The following is a 15,816-nucleotide window of genomic DNA, read 5'->3' on the forward strand; positions in this document are numbered from 1 at the left end:
GTCACTGTGCTGCCCCACTGCATTATTAATCTCTATGATGGAAAGAAAGGTAAATGCATTCTGTGGAAAAAAAAATACTCTGAGTGACCCTCTGTTCCTTCACTCCAAGCAAGACAAACCACATCTGAAACCCAGGGTTGCTAAAGTAAAATCGTCTTTATTAGTTAGATGATGCTAGTAAGCGTGACAGAGTGCTCCGCATAAGCCGGGTGCTTGCACACCCCCCAAAACAAAAGTGCCCCGTTATATACTTTCAGAAGCCCCCCCACCCTTTTACAAGATCTTCTTCAACATGATCGGTCACCATATAACATGTGCAATCTTGAATTTCCTCTTACGACCTCCAGTCTTGCTTACTAAGTGCATAAGTAATGATCACGTGACTGATTAAATGAAAGTGAATACGAAAGTTCAAACAAGGAGACCTAATGACTGCAACCGTATCCAAGCCCAGGCCAAGGCGCTAACCCCACATCCCCAAATGTAACAATATCTTCTTGCCTAAGGCCTAAGACAAAACCTTAACTGTCCAGTGCAGTATGGTTAGAGAGTTCAGCCAGCAGAGCTGTGGGAAAACATACAAACAAACACAATCTTTTTCTTCCTTGACCTTTGACAGTGAGGTCAGTCTGACTCCAGGTCTCTCCTGTAATCAGATCTCCACCCCTGGGCTTCAGAAGCTCTGCTGAACTTGCTTGGTGTGACAGACTCAGGATGTCTTCAAACCTGCCATTTTAACTAGAAAAAGCATCTCTCCACATGTTAAACCTTGTAACCCATGTGTAGTTTGGTTAACTGTTTTGTTCAAATCCCTAGAGTCTTCAGTCATACTTCAAAAAGCAGCAAATTTAGAAGCAGTAAACAAAAAATCTACCTAAATAAAGCAGATGCTATCAGTTAAGAGCGTGCAATTAAAACGAGCAGATGTACCTTTTCTGGCATTTATGTTACATGTGCAGATGCTCCTCGCTTTACAATGGTATGATATTTCGCCTTTACAATGGTATGACAGTCGAAATGCACATTCAGTAGCCAACTTTGAGTTTTGCTTTCTTCCCTGGTGAGTGATAAACCTTACGATGCTTTCCTCTGATGACGGGCGACAGCAGCATCCAGGCAGCCGCGCTTCCAGTCTGTAGGGTAAACATCTAATACAGTGTTTAACAGTATATTATGCTGATTTTTTTCTGTATTTAACCAAAGAGAAACCAGTATTCATTTATTTACTTTTCAATTACTGGTACTTAGTTATAGTAATTATGTATTTACGTATTTAGTCACAGTAGTTATTTACTTATCACATCATATTCATATTTGACCCCATTGGAAATCGAGGACCATCTGTACCAATGTGTGCCTGCTTGTGTATTTCTGTTATTCAAATGTAAGATCTGGTGCTGTTATTATTTCATGTTTTAGCAGAAACTTCATGCAAACTGATCTTCATCCTCCTGACTCATTTCTTTAAATGCAGATTCTGTTATTTCTTTCATCTCTTTCATTTTCTCCTCAGACGCTGGAGGTAGCATCGGCTTTAGCTCCCTTTCGATTTTCTCCATTCTCTCTTTTGCTTTCTGATCAAATTTCTTGTTGTTAATTTTCACAAGATCTCTTATTGCTTCTTGAGCTTCTTCACAGGCATCGTGCAATTTCTTGCGTTCACTTTCAAAATCTGGTTTGCTGGGATCCAGAGCCATGAGTTTGCCCAGACTGCTGATCCTGTCCATCAGGTGTTTGTCGGAAACCTCAACGTAGGTCCCTGAGATCATGTTAACCAAGCTGGCTACATTCGACGCATAAAAGGCCTGCTGGTAGATCAGGTCTTTCATGAACTTTTTTGTGTTATATGACAGATGTTTCTGAGATGCCTTCTGAGACTGTTTGACAAAATCAGTCAGAGATCTATGCAGGCAGGTCTTGACGATGTTTGAGATCATCTGAAAGAAGCGGATCATCTTCTCCCACTGCTCTTTCACTCTTCCCATCGCATCTAGACCCTTGACCAGCATTTTAATGGTGGTGTTGAAGTCGATCTCATTTACTTCACAGTTTCTCAGTGTGACTAAGATCTCTGTCAGCTCCTTCTGGTTTTTCTCCAGGTTTTCCAAACTCTGTTTTTGCATCTCTCTTGCCTTTTCCAGCTGAGCTCGACTCTGCTCTATGCGGTAACGGGCGTTCTCCACCGCCATCTCACCTGCCCGTTTTGGTCCACCTTCTTTTGCTTGATGCGGTGGTTCAGGTTGGAAGGCTGGAGTGTTTGTGAAGGCCTTGTTCTCACAGTCAAATGTCTGACACTGTTTCATTAGCTTCTGCATTCTTTCAGTCATTTGTTTTGTCTGTATGGCATCGCATTTCCCGTCAGGTGCGATCTTTGAGAGCTCAGAGCACAGTTTAATGCCGTCTGTGCAGATGTCGAGTGCGGCCTTTTTGGCTTTACAGTCTTTCTCGTTCTCCACTGAAGTTTTTATCTGAGTGTATTGTTCCCCCACATACGCCGTCTTTGTTTTGTCTTCCTTTTGATCGTATATCTCAGACCAATTAATTTGCTGTTTGTCAATGAAGCTGTTCAGTGTCTGGCCCAGTTTCAGAATCTGCCCTGCTTTGGAAAGTACGTTGCTCATACCGCCAACGTCGTCATGGTCCTTTTTGTACTTTGGTGTTTCTGCCATGATTTTAGTTGCATGTGACATTATACCTAACACACCATCAGTAAGTCCCTCTACAAAGTTCATGCCAATCACATCCCACCCAGACGGCAGTGAATCGATTGCTTTATCAAAAGTCTTCTGTGACTCATCTAAACATTTATTCATGTCCTCAAGCGTTTTCTGAGCCCTTTCCTTTGCTTTCTCTGAATCCTCTTTTCTCATATTTGTCTCCTCAATTTTGCGCTTGACGTTCTCCAGATCATCACCATATACCTTCTTTGCACTTATACAAGCTTCTAAAAGTTCTTGGATCAGATTAATAACAATTGTGAACTTTTTCTCTGCTTGATCAGCCAGTTGTACACATTGGTCTGATATAGTAGATATGTTCTCCAGTTGGTCAGGGAGGAGGGTTTGGACCAGCTCATCATTGTCCTGTAGTAATATCTGAACTGACGTCCTGATGTAAGCTGGCACACTGCCAGTGTGGAGACGGATCTGGTCCATGTTCTTGTGAGCCTCATTGAATGCCGCCCATCCAGAATTAGCCACTTGCATTAGACAGGCACGGAATGAGTCTGGATACTTGATTAACTGAAACCCACCTTTTGGAGGGTTTTTATTGATGGAGAAATCTACATTAGAGGAGATACAGACCAGCTCCCCCAGAATGGCTATGGAGACTGGGGCAGGTACCAAGTACTCCTCCCAGTTAGCATATGGTTGCATTATCAGCTTTGTGTCATCTCTGAAATCTCCAGCCTTGGAAATTGATTGGGTAGCTTTCACTATATCTGCCATTGTCGTCTTTCCTGTAAAGAAACAGAATCGTGTTTTGTGACACATCAGATTTGAGCAAAGATGTTTATCTGACATAGTTTTCATTTTATTACTAAATGTTTTCTGATTTACATACAGACATAGATTTGGGGGTGGGCACGTCCCCTACAATGTTGAGATGGTGGAGGGGGACATATCCTGCAGTAATATCATATATAATATACTATAATAAACTTAATGAATCTCATCACATAATCTGAAGTTTTTTTTTCTGTAAGATTCCAATCCCCCCTACCCTCCGTTAAAATAGTTTAGCGTGAAATCTCACTCTAGCTGGCAGACATTCACTTCCAGGGTGGGAATCACAGACGTGGGGTGTAGTGCAATGTTATGTCCTCTCTCCTTTTTCTAACCACTTTTCCTAGACTTCTATGGAAAACATCAAGAGGTGAAGGAAAGGTATAAAGGAAACGTCATAAAGACTTAGGAAATCATAACTGCACTTGCACTAGGAAAATATACCCACAATGCTAATAGAATCCAACTGCATTTATCCACCAGGATAAAATAACTGGTGGAATGACAAACTGACTACACTTACACTACGAAAAGACAGCCGTGGTGCAAATAGATTCCAACAGCATTTATATTAGGATAAAATAATCGCGGTAAGAATATAATCCAACTGCATTTACACTAGGAAAATATAACCGCGGTGAGAAGACAATCTGACTTTACATATACTTAGAAAATGTAACCAGGGATTGACATAACTGGTGTACAAGTACGCATTCACCTTTAAAAGCCATAAGTGTGGCCATCCATTGTTGTAACAGCGTGAATGCGTACATATTTTATGCGCATTTGCGTCGATTTGGCAAGAAATTATCGTGTATTTTAACCTTTATATGCTAACTCGTACTTCATTTAGGGCAGGGGTAGGGAACCTGATCCAGGGAGAGCCGGTGTGGACGCGGGTTTTTGGGATGACCTTTCAGTCAGCCAATAATAAAGCAGCGATTCTCAACTTCCTTGGAATCCACTGTTATTGGCTGATTGAGAGGCCATCCCAAAAACCCGCACCCACACCGGCTATCCATGGATCAGGTTCCCTACCCCTGATTTAGGGTATAGAGGTTAAATGCACTGCAATTTCTTGCCATATCGGCGAAAATGCATATAAAATACTGTAGCGTGGAGGTAAGGCGGGCAGCTCGTCAGGTTGGACCGATGCCAGCTTTGTAAATAGTTGGCTTGTGTCGTTGTGAATGTGCTGTGTGTTACGTCATGTTTATACTACGGGACCGTTGAATGCTTGAATTTGATTGGCTGACGAACGTTCTGAGGTGTGCAATTATTTTCAGATAAACGCACGCCGAACGTAGTTCCAGGTAGCTCTCTTGACCGCATTACAGTTCCATATCACTTCGCATAGTTAACTGTAATAACGGAAATTAGCATACAGTACCTATACAGCACACAGGACTAACAAAAACAACATGACAGACGATTTTCCGAAAGTAAATTTTAATATTTACGGTGAATATGAAACTTTCAACAACTGGGCTGCAGCAGTATTAGTTAGCCTAGTGTACCAACTTAAAGGCTACACATGACATTTCTCACTAGCGAGGTAATAACAGCGCTGCATCTTAAAGCAGACTTATAGTTTAGAGACGGTGCTTCAGAACACTGTTGAGGGACACACAGAGGTAGCCTAATTCATACAATCTCTCTCTCTGTTTCTCTTTCTCTGTGTCTCTGTCTCTCTCGCTCTCTTTCTAATAACTTCATTATTAACTGCATTAGTCTGCTATCAACGGCTCAAGCCTCCATTGCCAGCTTTAAAATGACATTTTGGAACTAGCAAAAGAGTCGTTGGATGAGATGCGGAAGAAATAATCCTACTCACAATAGCGATTTAAGTAGAAAAACCGGACGAATCCCTTGAAATATATCATCTGATCGATGTCTTGAGGTGTGGCAACCGTAGTATAAGCGGAATAATTGACTCCGGACCGTTGAATTATTAGAAAATAATGCACACCCGTGGCCGCATTACCACCTCGGGTGTGCATTATTTTCTAATAATTCAACGGCCCGTCGTCAATTATTCCTTACATAGTGCTTAATGTTTATTGTTGTAGGTAGTGTGTGTTTGTGTATGCGCGCGCCCACCGTGTGTATGAGGAGTAAACAGGGCGACGAACACGGTGGGCAGTGCCAGTGTGTGGGTTATAGTAGTACGGGTGTAATAAACGCCATCTGGTGATTGAACCCCGAATTATCTCTGCTGTCTAATGATTAAGAGCATGGCTCAGCCACCCACTATTACAATACGTTTGTATTTGCGCTGTGACATTAATCGATTGCCTCACGTATCGCTTTTAAAGGTGAATGCTTGCTTGCACATCAGTTATGCAATCCCTGAATATAACCGTGGTGCTAAGACAATCCGACTGCACTTTTCCTCCAGAAAATGAAATTGAATGTTTCATGTAAGTTATTATTATTATTATTTTTATTTTATTATTATTTTTTTAACAACAAACTGTCATTGCGGGGCATTACATAATGGACACCGCCTTTATAGCACTATACGGGCCATATACTTACGCCTACAATTCGATAAGCATATTGGTATTACTGTGATTCCCCCGCTATATCGCGGATTTTTCCCCGACGCATCAGATCTCTGGGTACTTTGCTTATGGTACGATTGCTGAGAGCAAACCTTTTGTGAACACATACTGAGCTTAAAATGTTTTTATTTTTACATATTCCATTACGTATACAGCGAGAGGTGTGTGTGTGTGTATCCACATATCATACATTATGTGTCTACAAAGAGTGTTTTGATAAGTTTACATGTGTTTAAAACGTGTGGAAGGCTTAAACTATTAAAAAATGTTAATTTATATGGTCTTTCTATATCGCGAATTCTCACCTTTCGCTGATGGGTCTGGACCGTAACTCATTGGGAAATCACTGTATGGCTAAAATATTAGTTAGAGGCATACTGTGATGCCCATGAGATAGTAATCTGCATAAATTCGAGATATCCTTATGTTTATTAAATTCTGTTAGCTGCACACACTATATGCTACTTTATTGGTAAATCATGGAATCTTTTAAAGTAGGAGATATTGTGTATAAACAGTAAAAAGATGTTGGTGGGTGGTGGTACTATTTGCAGACTAGTTAAAGAATAGTTTTCATTCTTTTTTCAGTTCATGAATTGTCTTCTATTTAGTGTCTGTTTTCATATGAGTTTTAGTTTATAACACCAGTCCCAACAAGTCCAACGTGAATGAAGACACACTGGCAACGTCAATCAATGCAGAAAAACCCAGATTGTAGCCTAAACATTTTCTCAAACACTCGTTCAGTGGAGATTCTAAGGTAAAGAAAACTTTATGGATTTACTAAGCGTATTTAGCAGCTACGAGGACAGAAGATATTAATAACCATGAACAGGTAACACTTAAAGTGGTTTTGCCTATTCTGGCAGTCCATCATCCAGAACAGAGCTGTGTGTTTTCTCTTCAGATGCTCATGTATAGTGCTAGTGCCAAAACTTTGCACGATGGATTTTTGTTTTGTGATAATGTAGTAATTTAATTCATTAAAATATAAAAAAAGATGTGTCGATTTAAAATATTGATGTTGACGCATTTTCAGTGTCAATGTCATCAACTATGTCAACTTATTGCGGCATCCATATTATATATATTTTATTATAGAGTACAACTGGGCCTTTCACGTAATCAGACTGTTTAATGAAACACCAAATATATTGTAACAGCAATCTGCCGTAGATCGGACAAGCTGTGATTTATCCCACACCTCAGTTTAACTCAGAGGACGGTCTACTAATTCAGGTAATAAGTCACTGTAGGCTTTCTCCCAGCTACAAGGACAGAAAATAATTAAGAATAATTAACATTTTTACTCTTTCAGCTGACAGGAAGTCTGTTCTTTCTGCCGTCAAAATAGCAAAATTTGATCTGGACACGCTCATAAATGTTAGTTCCGGCCTGTGTCAAAACAGAGCCCATGGATTATCTAGACAATAATAGTACAGCAAAACAATCGAAAGTTTGGAAGCATTTCGACTTGAGATTTACAGAAAATATTGTACAATGCTAACATTGTACAACGGAACTTGCATTATGCAAGTTCTCAAGCTGAAATGCTCCCAAACGTTTCATAGTTTCTGCCATTTTCTACCACCCATCTCTTCCTTTACGTCCATTCAAATATTTTGCCGTCACGTTACTAACCTCGACTTGAAGGGGGGCTGGGAGAAACTGGTAGCGCTAATTATGTCCAACAAATGTGTCGTTACAATGCTGCTGTAAACTGTAAAGTTAAATGAATATATATATATATATATATATATATATATATATATATATATATACATATAATTTTTTGTGGCAGCCCTAATTCACTCCTACTGTATAGTGATAGCTTTTATTTTTTCAAACTAGTTTTTCTGTAAAATACTATGGCTAAAAACCTGGAATATTTGCTTACTCGCCTGGTGATGCTTGCAGACGCTTGCAGATGCTTGCAGACGCTTGCAGATGCTTGCAGACACTTGCTAGCTGTCTCTGACTCTTGCGGTCTCAGATCTCTGTGGCTTTTGTTAGCAGCTTTTATTCTGTTTCTCTGCCCTGCCCTCAACTCCCCAACACACCCACCCAAGAGACATATTTACCTTCATATCTTGAGTTGTTAAAATGCCTGGTATTCGCTATTGGTTAATTTAAAATGACACCATATATAGCCATTGCATGTCAATGCAAATGAACTTTCACCAATTGAAAAGGCTCAAAGTTTGACAAGAAGCAAAAGAAGCATAAGGTTGCTCGAGTGGTCAAGGTCAAACAGAGGACATATTCATGATGAGCGTGATACCATTTGTCAAAGACGGCATCCTTTGCTTTAATGATCTTTCAGTCATTGTATTTACTAATGAAGGTAACATGAAGAACAAATACGATGAGCTTCGCTCTTTAATTATTAAAGGGAAGGATAACTTCGTGGAAGCAGAGCAAAGAGCTTCTGGTATTTTAGGAAGTATAGATAAAGAGTGTGAGGAATTAACTCAACAGAAAGGAAAACTGCAACGACAACGATGACAAGAAAACTGAATGCCAAAACCTACAAGACCAGCTTGCAAGTCAGCAAAACATACTACTGGAGCATCAGAGATCGTTAGCAAATGCAAATACACACTTACAAGCAACACAGGCAAAAGTTAATGAGATGCATAGAAGAATGGAGCACGATGAAGCTGTGAGGAACGCTGGGATCGGTCTGATGTTCATTCCGTTTGTTGGAACCATAATTGGTGAGTGATACATTTACGTACACGGCGGGTACTTTCTCCTTATAAAACTACCCCCTCGCTGTCCTTTGAATCACTCTCATTTGTTAATGTAAAAGGAATATTTCTAACACCTTTTATAAATGAATAAATTGGTTTTAATCATAGGAGCCACCTTGGTTGGGGTCTATCAGACAGATCTGGACAACGCAACAGATGCTAAAAATCAAGCTGAAAGTGAAGTTCACAACTGGGAAGGTCAAGTGGCAAGTAGTTCTCGAGGTGTTTCTGACTGTCAGACACAGATCAACCAGAAGACACAGGAGATTTCTCAAGCTAACACCAGTTTGGAGGTGTTACGAAGAACCATAGAAGACGTCACACAGCAGCGCCTTGATATAGCTGATGTCCAGGAGAAGTTCAGGAATGCTGTCAGGGTTTTGACCAATCTAGCTGGGATAGCTACAGTAGGCGAGGTACAGACAAGGAAGTTTATTCTGTTTGAGCCCCTCATGACGGTACTTCAGGAAATCTTTAAATGTGTTCTGCAAATGTCAGATAAGAAGGGTCATCTTCAGTGTGTCGAAACAGCTTTAAATCCAATACAAAGTGCTTTTGAAGAGAATGTGAGAAAGATGAAAGCTTTGTGTGACAAGGGGGATGATTACTGGTAGTAAATCAGTAAAATATGGTTTCATAAATGTCTTTAAGTCTGGCTTTACCTTCCATAAAAACCTGTTATGCTAAACTAAATATATTTGCATGTATGTGCATGACTTTGAAGGTGTGTGCAAATAATACTCTTTAAAAAGTATGTGATTCAACACTTAATGCAAAAATTGGTTACTATGTACATTCACACAGTTGATGTATGATTAAATAACACATTTTCCTCATGACATGACTTTCTTTTCTGATTAATCATGTTTCATTATACACATAGTAACAAGGGCACAATGACTAAATGAAAAACAGGACAAAGGCAGGCACTTAAATACACTGAACACAATGACTTTCAAGAGGCAGGTGTGGCTATACAATACTAGGGGCAATGAGGAACAGGTGAGGATAATCCAATCAATTAATCAATTAAGTCACAGGACAACAGGTGGTATAAGTTACAAACACAGGAAGCAGGGAACATTTACAAAGACTGAGGGCTAACACCAGGAAGGACTAGGAACACAAGTGGAAAAAGACCAGAGAAACCAGACACAAGTCAGATTAACCAAAATAAGGAAGCAAGGAAAGAATAAAGAGAGTATGAAAAACAGACTGCAGAACTACAGGGTTACAGCCTCAACCCACCGAGCTATGGGCAACCAGGTAACAGAGAAAACACACGTGATACACTGAGACTGGAGGGCATGGGACAGAGAGGAGGACGGGATGGTCAGCAACATGTGTGGACCAAACAGGGAGGAAACGTGAATGACAGCGTCGGAGAGGCGCTGACCCTGACAAAGAGGGTGTTAGAGAAGGGTCGAATTTCAGATTAATGTTTCCCAGCTGCTCAATTGAAAATGTCCACGCCAAAGCATCTGATGGGTCCTTTTAAATTTTGAAGGCACATGTGAGAACCATGCATGCAAGACCCATGTGCTCACCCTCTCTGTGTCATACAAATTCATAGTGGTTGGACCTTAGTCATTAATTCAAGGGACCACCTTTTACTCCTGTTAATAGGCACACTCCTACGGTTTATCAGTCATTAATGGGATGGCACTAGGACTGGGAACTGGCAGACACCTCCCAAATCAGTATCATGTGAACATTTGCTGATTCAACGTGTATAGTAACTTTTTCATAGCATTTGCTGAAGAGCAGTATAGGACCGCGATGTGTATTCAGACCCCCAAAACATACTAACTTAGTTGTTCACTAACTTATCGCGAAAAAACAGACAGAAATAGACTTGTAAATTTTAAAGAAAAGACATTAACTGTTTTTGTTAATGTTTAAAGGCAGGCTGCAGCTCAGTTACCATTGACAACTTAACATTGTACTCCAGCAAGCATCTCAAATCAAGCTTGTAGATAATATAAGCTGGGGCCGTGGGACACCTTGTAGGATGTCTTTATTAAAATAACGAAGGCCTTATTCTTTAAAGTTTTTAATGTGTATTTGCTGCATGGTCCTAAATGCAGCTTACTAGTTCCTATTAAATGTAATTAAATAATGATGTACATCTTCTTTAAAATAACAAATATGTATCCTAAATTCTTACACCCTTGCCTGATTCCACAGTTCCTACAGCACACTTATGTGTCCCCCCATTCCACCCTTCCATGGCTTGTGAGATAAGAAAAGCAGACTTCTGTCTGCCTGGTCGATCATATCTAGCCGCTATTTAGGTTCTTCCTCAAATCTTGTTGCCTAAATGACTTATATCACACTCATACTAATTTAAAATTTCGCTATAACAGAGCAATCCTTATACATTTTAATAAAAACGTAAACTATATATGTCTGATGTTTTTTGATTGAGTAAACTCTTAAGGCCACCCCTTGCATACGTTCTTGAGTGCATGTCCGATACAACTAACGTTTGTATACCTTTAAACATTAACAAAAACCGTTAATGTCTTTTCTTTAAAATTTACAAGTCTATTTCGGTCTGTTTTTTCGCAATAAGTTAGTGAACGACTAAGTTAAGGTGCTTTGGGGTTTGGTCACACATAGCGATCACCAACCTAAAGTTAAACTCTAAAGCCCCCCGACCTCAAAGTGTGTGTTTGTGCGCATGAACATGAATAAACATTTACTGAAAAAATGTATTTATTAAAATAACTAAGGCTTTATTCTGTCAAAGTTTTTAAAAATGTGTTTTTGATGCTTGTCACTAAATGCTGCTTAATAGTTCCTATCTGGGGTCGCTCCCCCAGAGACAGTTGCTAGTCCATATAATTTCACACCTAAAACATGATGACAGGGCTTTTGCCGTTAGAAAATATGCCAGATAGTTATCAGCTCCCCCCAGGTCAGATGTTTATCGCTGGTATGTAGGTTGGGTGACATTCCGAGATGCTGCAGAAACAGCAGCTTCCTCTGCAAAAGGTGAGAATGTAGCAGTGGCTTCACTGCGATTCGAAGTGTGACTTCTGAGAAGACGGCTGGCTGTGGGCTGCATGATGATGCTTGTTGACCTAATGGTCCTTACTGCTCTCTATGTAGTTACACTATGGAGAAAAGTATTGGGGCACCTGCCCATTACACCCACAGGAACTTTAATAACTTTTTAGTTATAGGAAGGGTCATCTCCTGGATAACCCTTGCACACGTGTGTGTCCCTGGACACTAAGAACAGTTCCTGAACAAACTGAACTTTTTACACCTTCCTAAATTGTTCCCTCGGGTATCGCCTCACCACGTGTCTTGCGCTCTGCTCGTCTGTGGGAGAAAATCGGGGGTAAAACCGTGCATATGTAAATTATTGTTTAAAAAGAATAACAAGCAATGATTTGAGGTGGATACTGTTATCTAGCTTATCCGCCCAAGCAGAGCCAGCAATTTCATCCCGTCTTTACTCATGAGAGCATGATGAACAGATATTTCGCCGTAATTTTCACTGTCAACCATTTATTCATTTACGTTTACTGAAGGTCACACCATCAATTTCACACTAAGCTGCGAGTGGCGCCATTATCACCTCCTACCGCTGTTGTGGCTTTGTGACGTTAGATTAATTGAAAATTTCCATTTACTTGTGAACTACTGGTTTTCTTAAGAAAACCAATGACACTAAACACAAGCGTGCATGCACACACACACAGACACACACGCACACACACACCACAAATATTTTATTCAATCAACACATAAAGATATAAAATAAATATTAGATGAAAACTGCAACCATCTCTAAATAACAAGACAATACAAGTAGCTTCATTCTGCCAAACATATATTTGTCACACAAAAAAATAGGTTTTCAAAATAAATATAAAATGGACAATAACAACAATAATAATTTATTATAGTACTTTTATGTTTTCATCGCTAAACGGAGTATATCTTTGGACATATCAGGGTTAGGCTTTATAATATATTATAATTAAACACATACTGTATTTACTCGTCAAAGCAAGAAATCAGTATTTAATGTACAAAGGGACAGTGGCAGACAAGTCCAGAGTGAGTGTGATTGAGTCGGCGTCAGGTCCAGTTATGGGTAGGGAGGCATCAGGGAGTCATACAGAGGCAATAGGAACCAAAAGGCACTATATAATTAGTCCATAATCTTCCACCTAAAACCTTATCAAAGTCAAAGGTCATGTTCTGTTCCTGGAGTAACATTTGAAAGTAGTAAAGGGTAAATAAATATGTCCGAGGCAAAATGTTTTGACTGACAAAGATAAAAAATCGGTGTAGACTCAGAATTTGCGATGTTGGCGACCCTTGGTAGTGTGTATTTGCAGACGGGATGGTTTTTGTCTCCCCCCCCCCACAGGGAGGATGCCATCCACGTGCGTCCCACGACAACTCGAGTTCTGCTTGTCATCGTGGTGAGTTAAACATTTATAGTTGTGCCCATTCCGAATAACAGGCGGACAGCTCCCTCTGCCTGTATCCACTGGTCATATTCTGATCCCGATTTTGGAACAATGACACCAAGAGGACCAAGAATCAAAACAAATGTAGCCGTTTATGAATCTGAAATGCATCGTGCCTGGCAGTACTGCGGCAGTTTCTTTGACCCGCGAATTCCATTCTCGACCCCCACACATGCATTATTATCACCTCCCACCCCTGTCACCATCAGAGGAAGGAATGTTGAGGTGGTTGAGGACTACAGGTACCTGGGGGTACACATTGACAGTAAACTGGACTGGTCCAAGAACACCGACACTGTCTTCAAGAAAGGGCAGAGCCGGCTTTACCTACTGAGGAGACTCAGGTCTTTCAGTGTGTGTAGGAAAATGCTGACTATGTTCTATCACTCTGTAGTAGAGAGTGTGGTGTTTTTTACAGCTGTATGCTGGGGCAGTGCGGTGAAGACAGCTGATGCTTATCTTATCTTATCTTATCTGTGGGAGCGTTGTGGCTCATCCCCTCAGATCCTCTACCAAATGATGTGAGAGCTGTAAGATTGGTAGCATGTATCTTTGGATAGCATTTCACACGAAGGCCATTACAGGTATCGAATACCATCTGGTGGGATCTTGGCCTTTTGTCCACAGAGAGTCACAAACACCCACCTATTCCCCTGTTTGTTTGGGGGCGGGGGTGCTGAAATCTCCAGCATTCTGGAAGAGATACACTGACAGAACTGCGGTTCCAAGGATTCCCATCGATTGTACTGAAACATTATATTCATTGATTGGGTCATTGTTGGTCTTGGAATGACAGGTTACACTGTATCAGACTTTGTGCAGTTTGTGACCCTGCATGACTGTGTGGGGTGGGGTGAGGTGAAGTGAGGTGGGGGGTGAGGTGAGGTGGGGGCAGGGTGCTCCGATGTACAAATAAGACCTGGCCTGGTAGAAGATACACAACTTACAGTCATAACAGTGTGTGGCTCAGTAGGCTAAGCCTTTGTACCTGTGATCAGTATGTTGCTGGTTCAAGCCCGGCCTCGGTAGAATAGCCACATCTGTAGGCCCTTGAGCGTGGCTCTTAACCCCCAGCCCCTGGGTGCCGTGGCAGGTGGCTGCCCTTCACTGCCAAGCTTCCTCTCACCTACACGTGTGTCATGGAAAGCAAGAGGGCGCAAGTGAAAACATTATTTACCGACAGGGATCAATAAAGTGTCATTATTATTACCTGGCTTCCCTTATGCTTTTGGGGCTCTGCTCTGTTCAACAAAGATTTTAAAATAATGCCTATAGGCTTTTGGTAAAACTACACTATTTGCAATCCTCTAAATTTATGCCCTGGGACAGTGCAAATCAGTCCATAAATGTTGTACCACTAGATTTACATGTCCACAGATCCGTTTCCCTCTCCAGGACCCTATGGTGCACAGCAGTAAATCAGTATTTTATTATGTCTTTTTACTGGAAACCATCCACTTGTTCATTCCCAGTAAGTGTGCATGCATTAAGAGTACCGGTGTAATGTGATCCTGGTTATTACCCACAGCCTTAGCCCATTCGGTTCAGGTCTTCGTGTGCTGTCGTATTTTACTGGCAGTATTGGCAAAGGACCGCTGTGCGTGTCTGCGTTTGACGCTAGAGACGCTTCCATAGCAACCGAGCAAATAAACAAGGGCAGCATGTGCCACCTGGTGGCCATTTAATGTATCACTGCTCACAGAAGGCAATTATTTCTGAAAGACGGCTAAAAAGCTGACAATTAAAATGTGATAACAATGTTTTAATAATTCTGTGAGCTCATCATTTTGGGTTGTGTAGGTATGAAAGGAGAGCAGGGCTTTCTTTCTGCAGTCAGACACTGGAACATCAAAATTGTGGTGACACAGAAGAGCCAAATTAACATGTGAGCGGAGACTGAACTGTTAGCGCAAGGTCCCGTGAAACGCGAATTGAAAACGAGAATTTACCTGGAAGTCGAACTTCTTACAGGATATGGACCGCGTGGCTTCCAGCCTGCTCTGGGAACATTTTAAAACTATTGTTTTATTATTAAACATGTAGGACAATTCAGTTCAACTTTATAATACCCTTCCACCCTTGGTATACTGAAGCAATTCAGGTTTTCGTGTGATAAAATTATCTGACTACAGAGGTTACATTCCGATTATATGTGCTGCTTTTCACATATGCTGGCGCCCTCCAATGGGATCGATTGATATTGAGGACGGCCGAGAATGACACCAAGCAAATACACTACTACTACTACTACTACTACTACTAATAATAATAGTTATTATACATTGGAGTACTCACATTTTTAGTCAGGATTTTATAATGTAAAGTACTACATAAAGCTGGCGGATGGCTAAAAAAAATCTTCATACATAATATTTTTTACAATAGCGTTTTCGTACATTTCTATGGCATAATTGCAGAAATATACATTTTACATTCTAAAAGAATTATCTTCTCATGTACACAACAGTAATACTCCAAATTTGTGCTTTGGGACAGTGCA

The 15,816-nt window shown here is 40.6% G+C and overlaps 2 protein-coding genes across 2 annotated transcripts; one reads left to right on the plus strand and one right to left on the minus strand.

Annotated features, from left to right (window-relative positions):
- Window positions 1–151: 151 nt before the first annotated feature.
- LOC125739317 (uncharacterized) lies at window positions 152–8,098 on the minus strand. Its single transcript, XM_049009311.1, has 2 exons — window positions 7,972–8,098; window positions 152–3,460 (listed from the first exon to the last, which is right to left on the minus strand). Exon 2 carries the CDS (start codon window positions 3,447–3,449, stop codon window positions 1,428–1,430), a length of 2,022 nt encoding a protein of 673 aa, XP_048865268.1. The 5' UTR covers window positions 3,450–3,460; window positions 7,972–8,098; the 3' UTR covers window positions 152–1,427.
- Window positions 8,099–8,182: 84 nt separating this feature from the next.
- LOC125739334 (uncharacterized) lies at window positions 8,183–9,659 on the plus strand. The gene is given in 3 exon segments (XM_049009337.1): window positions 8,183–8,573; window positions 8,575–8,787; window positions 8,932–9,659. Coding segments are annotated over 3 exon segments (873 nt in total). The 5' UTR covers window positions 8,183–8,419; the 3' UTR covers window positions 9,438–9,659.
- Window positions 9,660–15,816: the final 6,157 nt, after the last annotated feature.

This window comes from Brienomyrus brachyistius, chromosome 3, assembly GCF_023856365.1.
Source record: "Brienomyrus brachyistius isolate T26 chromosome 3, BBRACH_0.4, whole genome shotgun sequence".
In the NCBI taxonomy this organism is placed as follows: domain Eukaryota; kingdom Metazoa; phylum Chordata; class Actinopteri; order Osteoglossiformes; family Mormyridae; genus Brienomyrus; species Brienomyrus brachyistius.

Coding starts and splice junctions, on each gene's coding strand:
- LOC125739317 (XM_049009311.1), bottom strand. CDS start 3,449: ATGGCAGATATAGTGAAAGCTACCCAATCAATTTCCAAGGCTGGAGAT.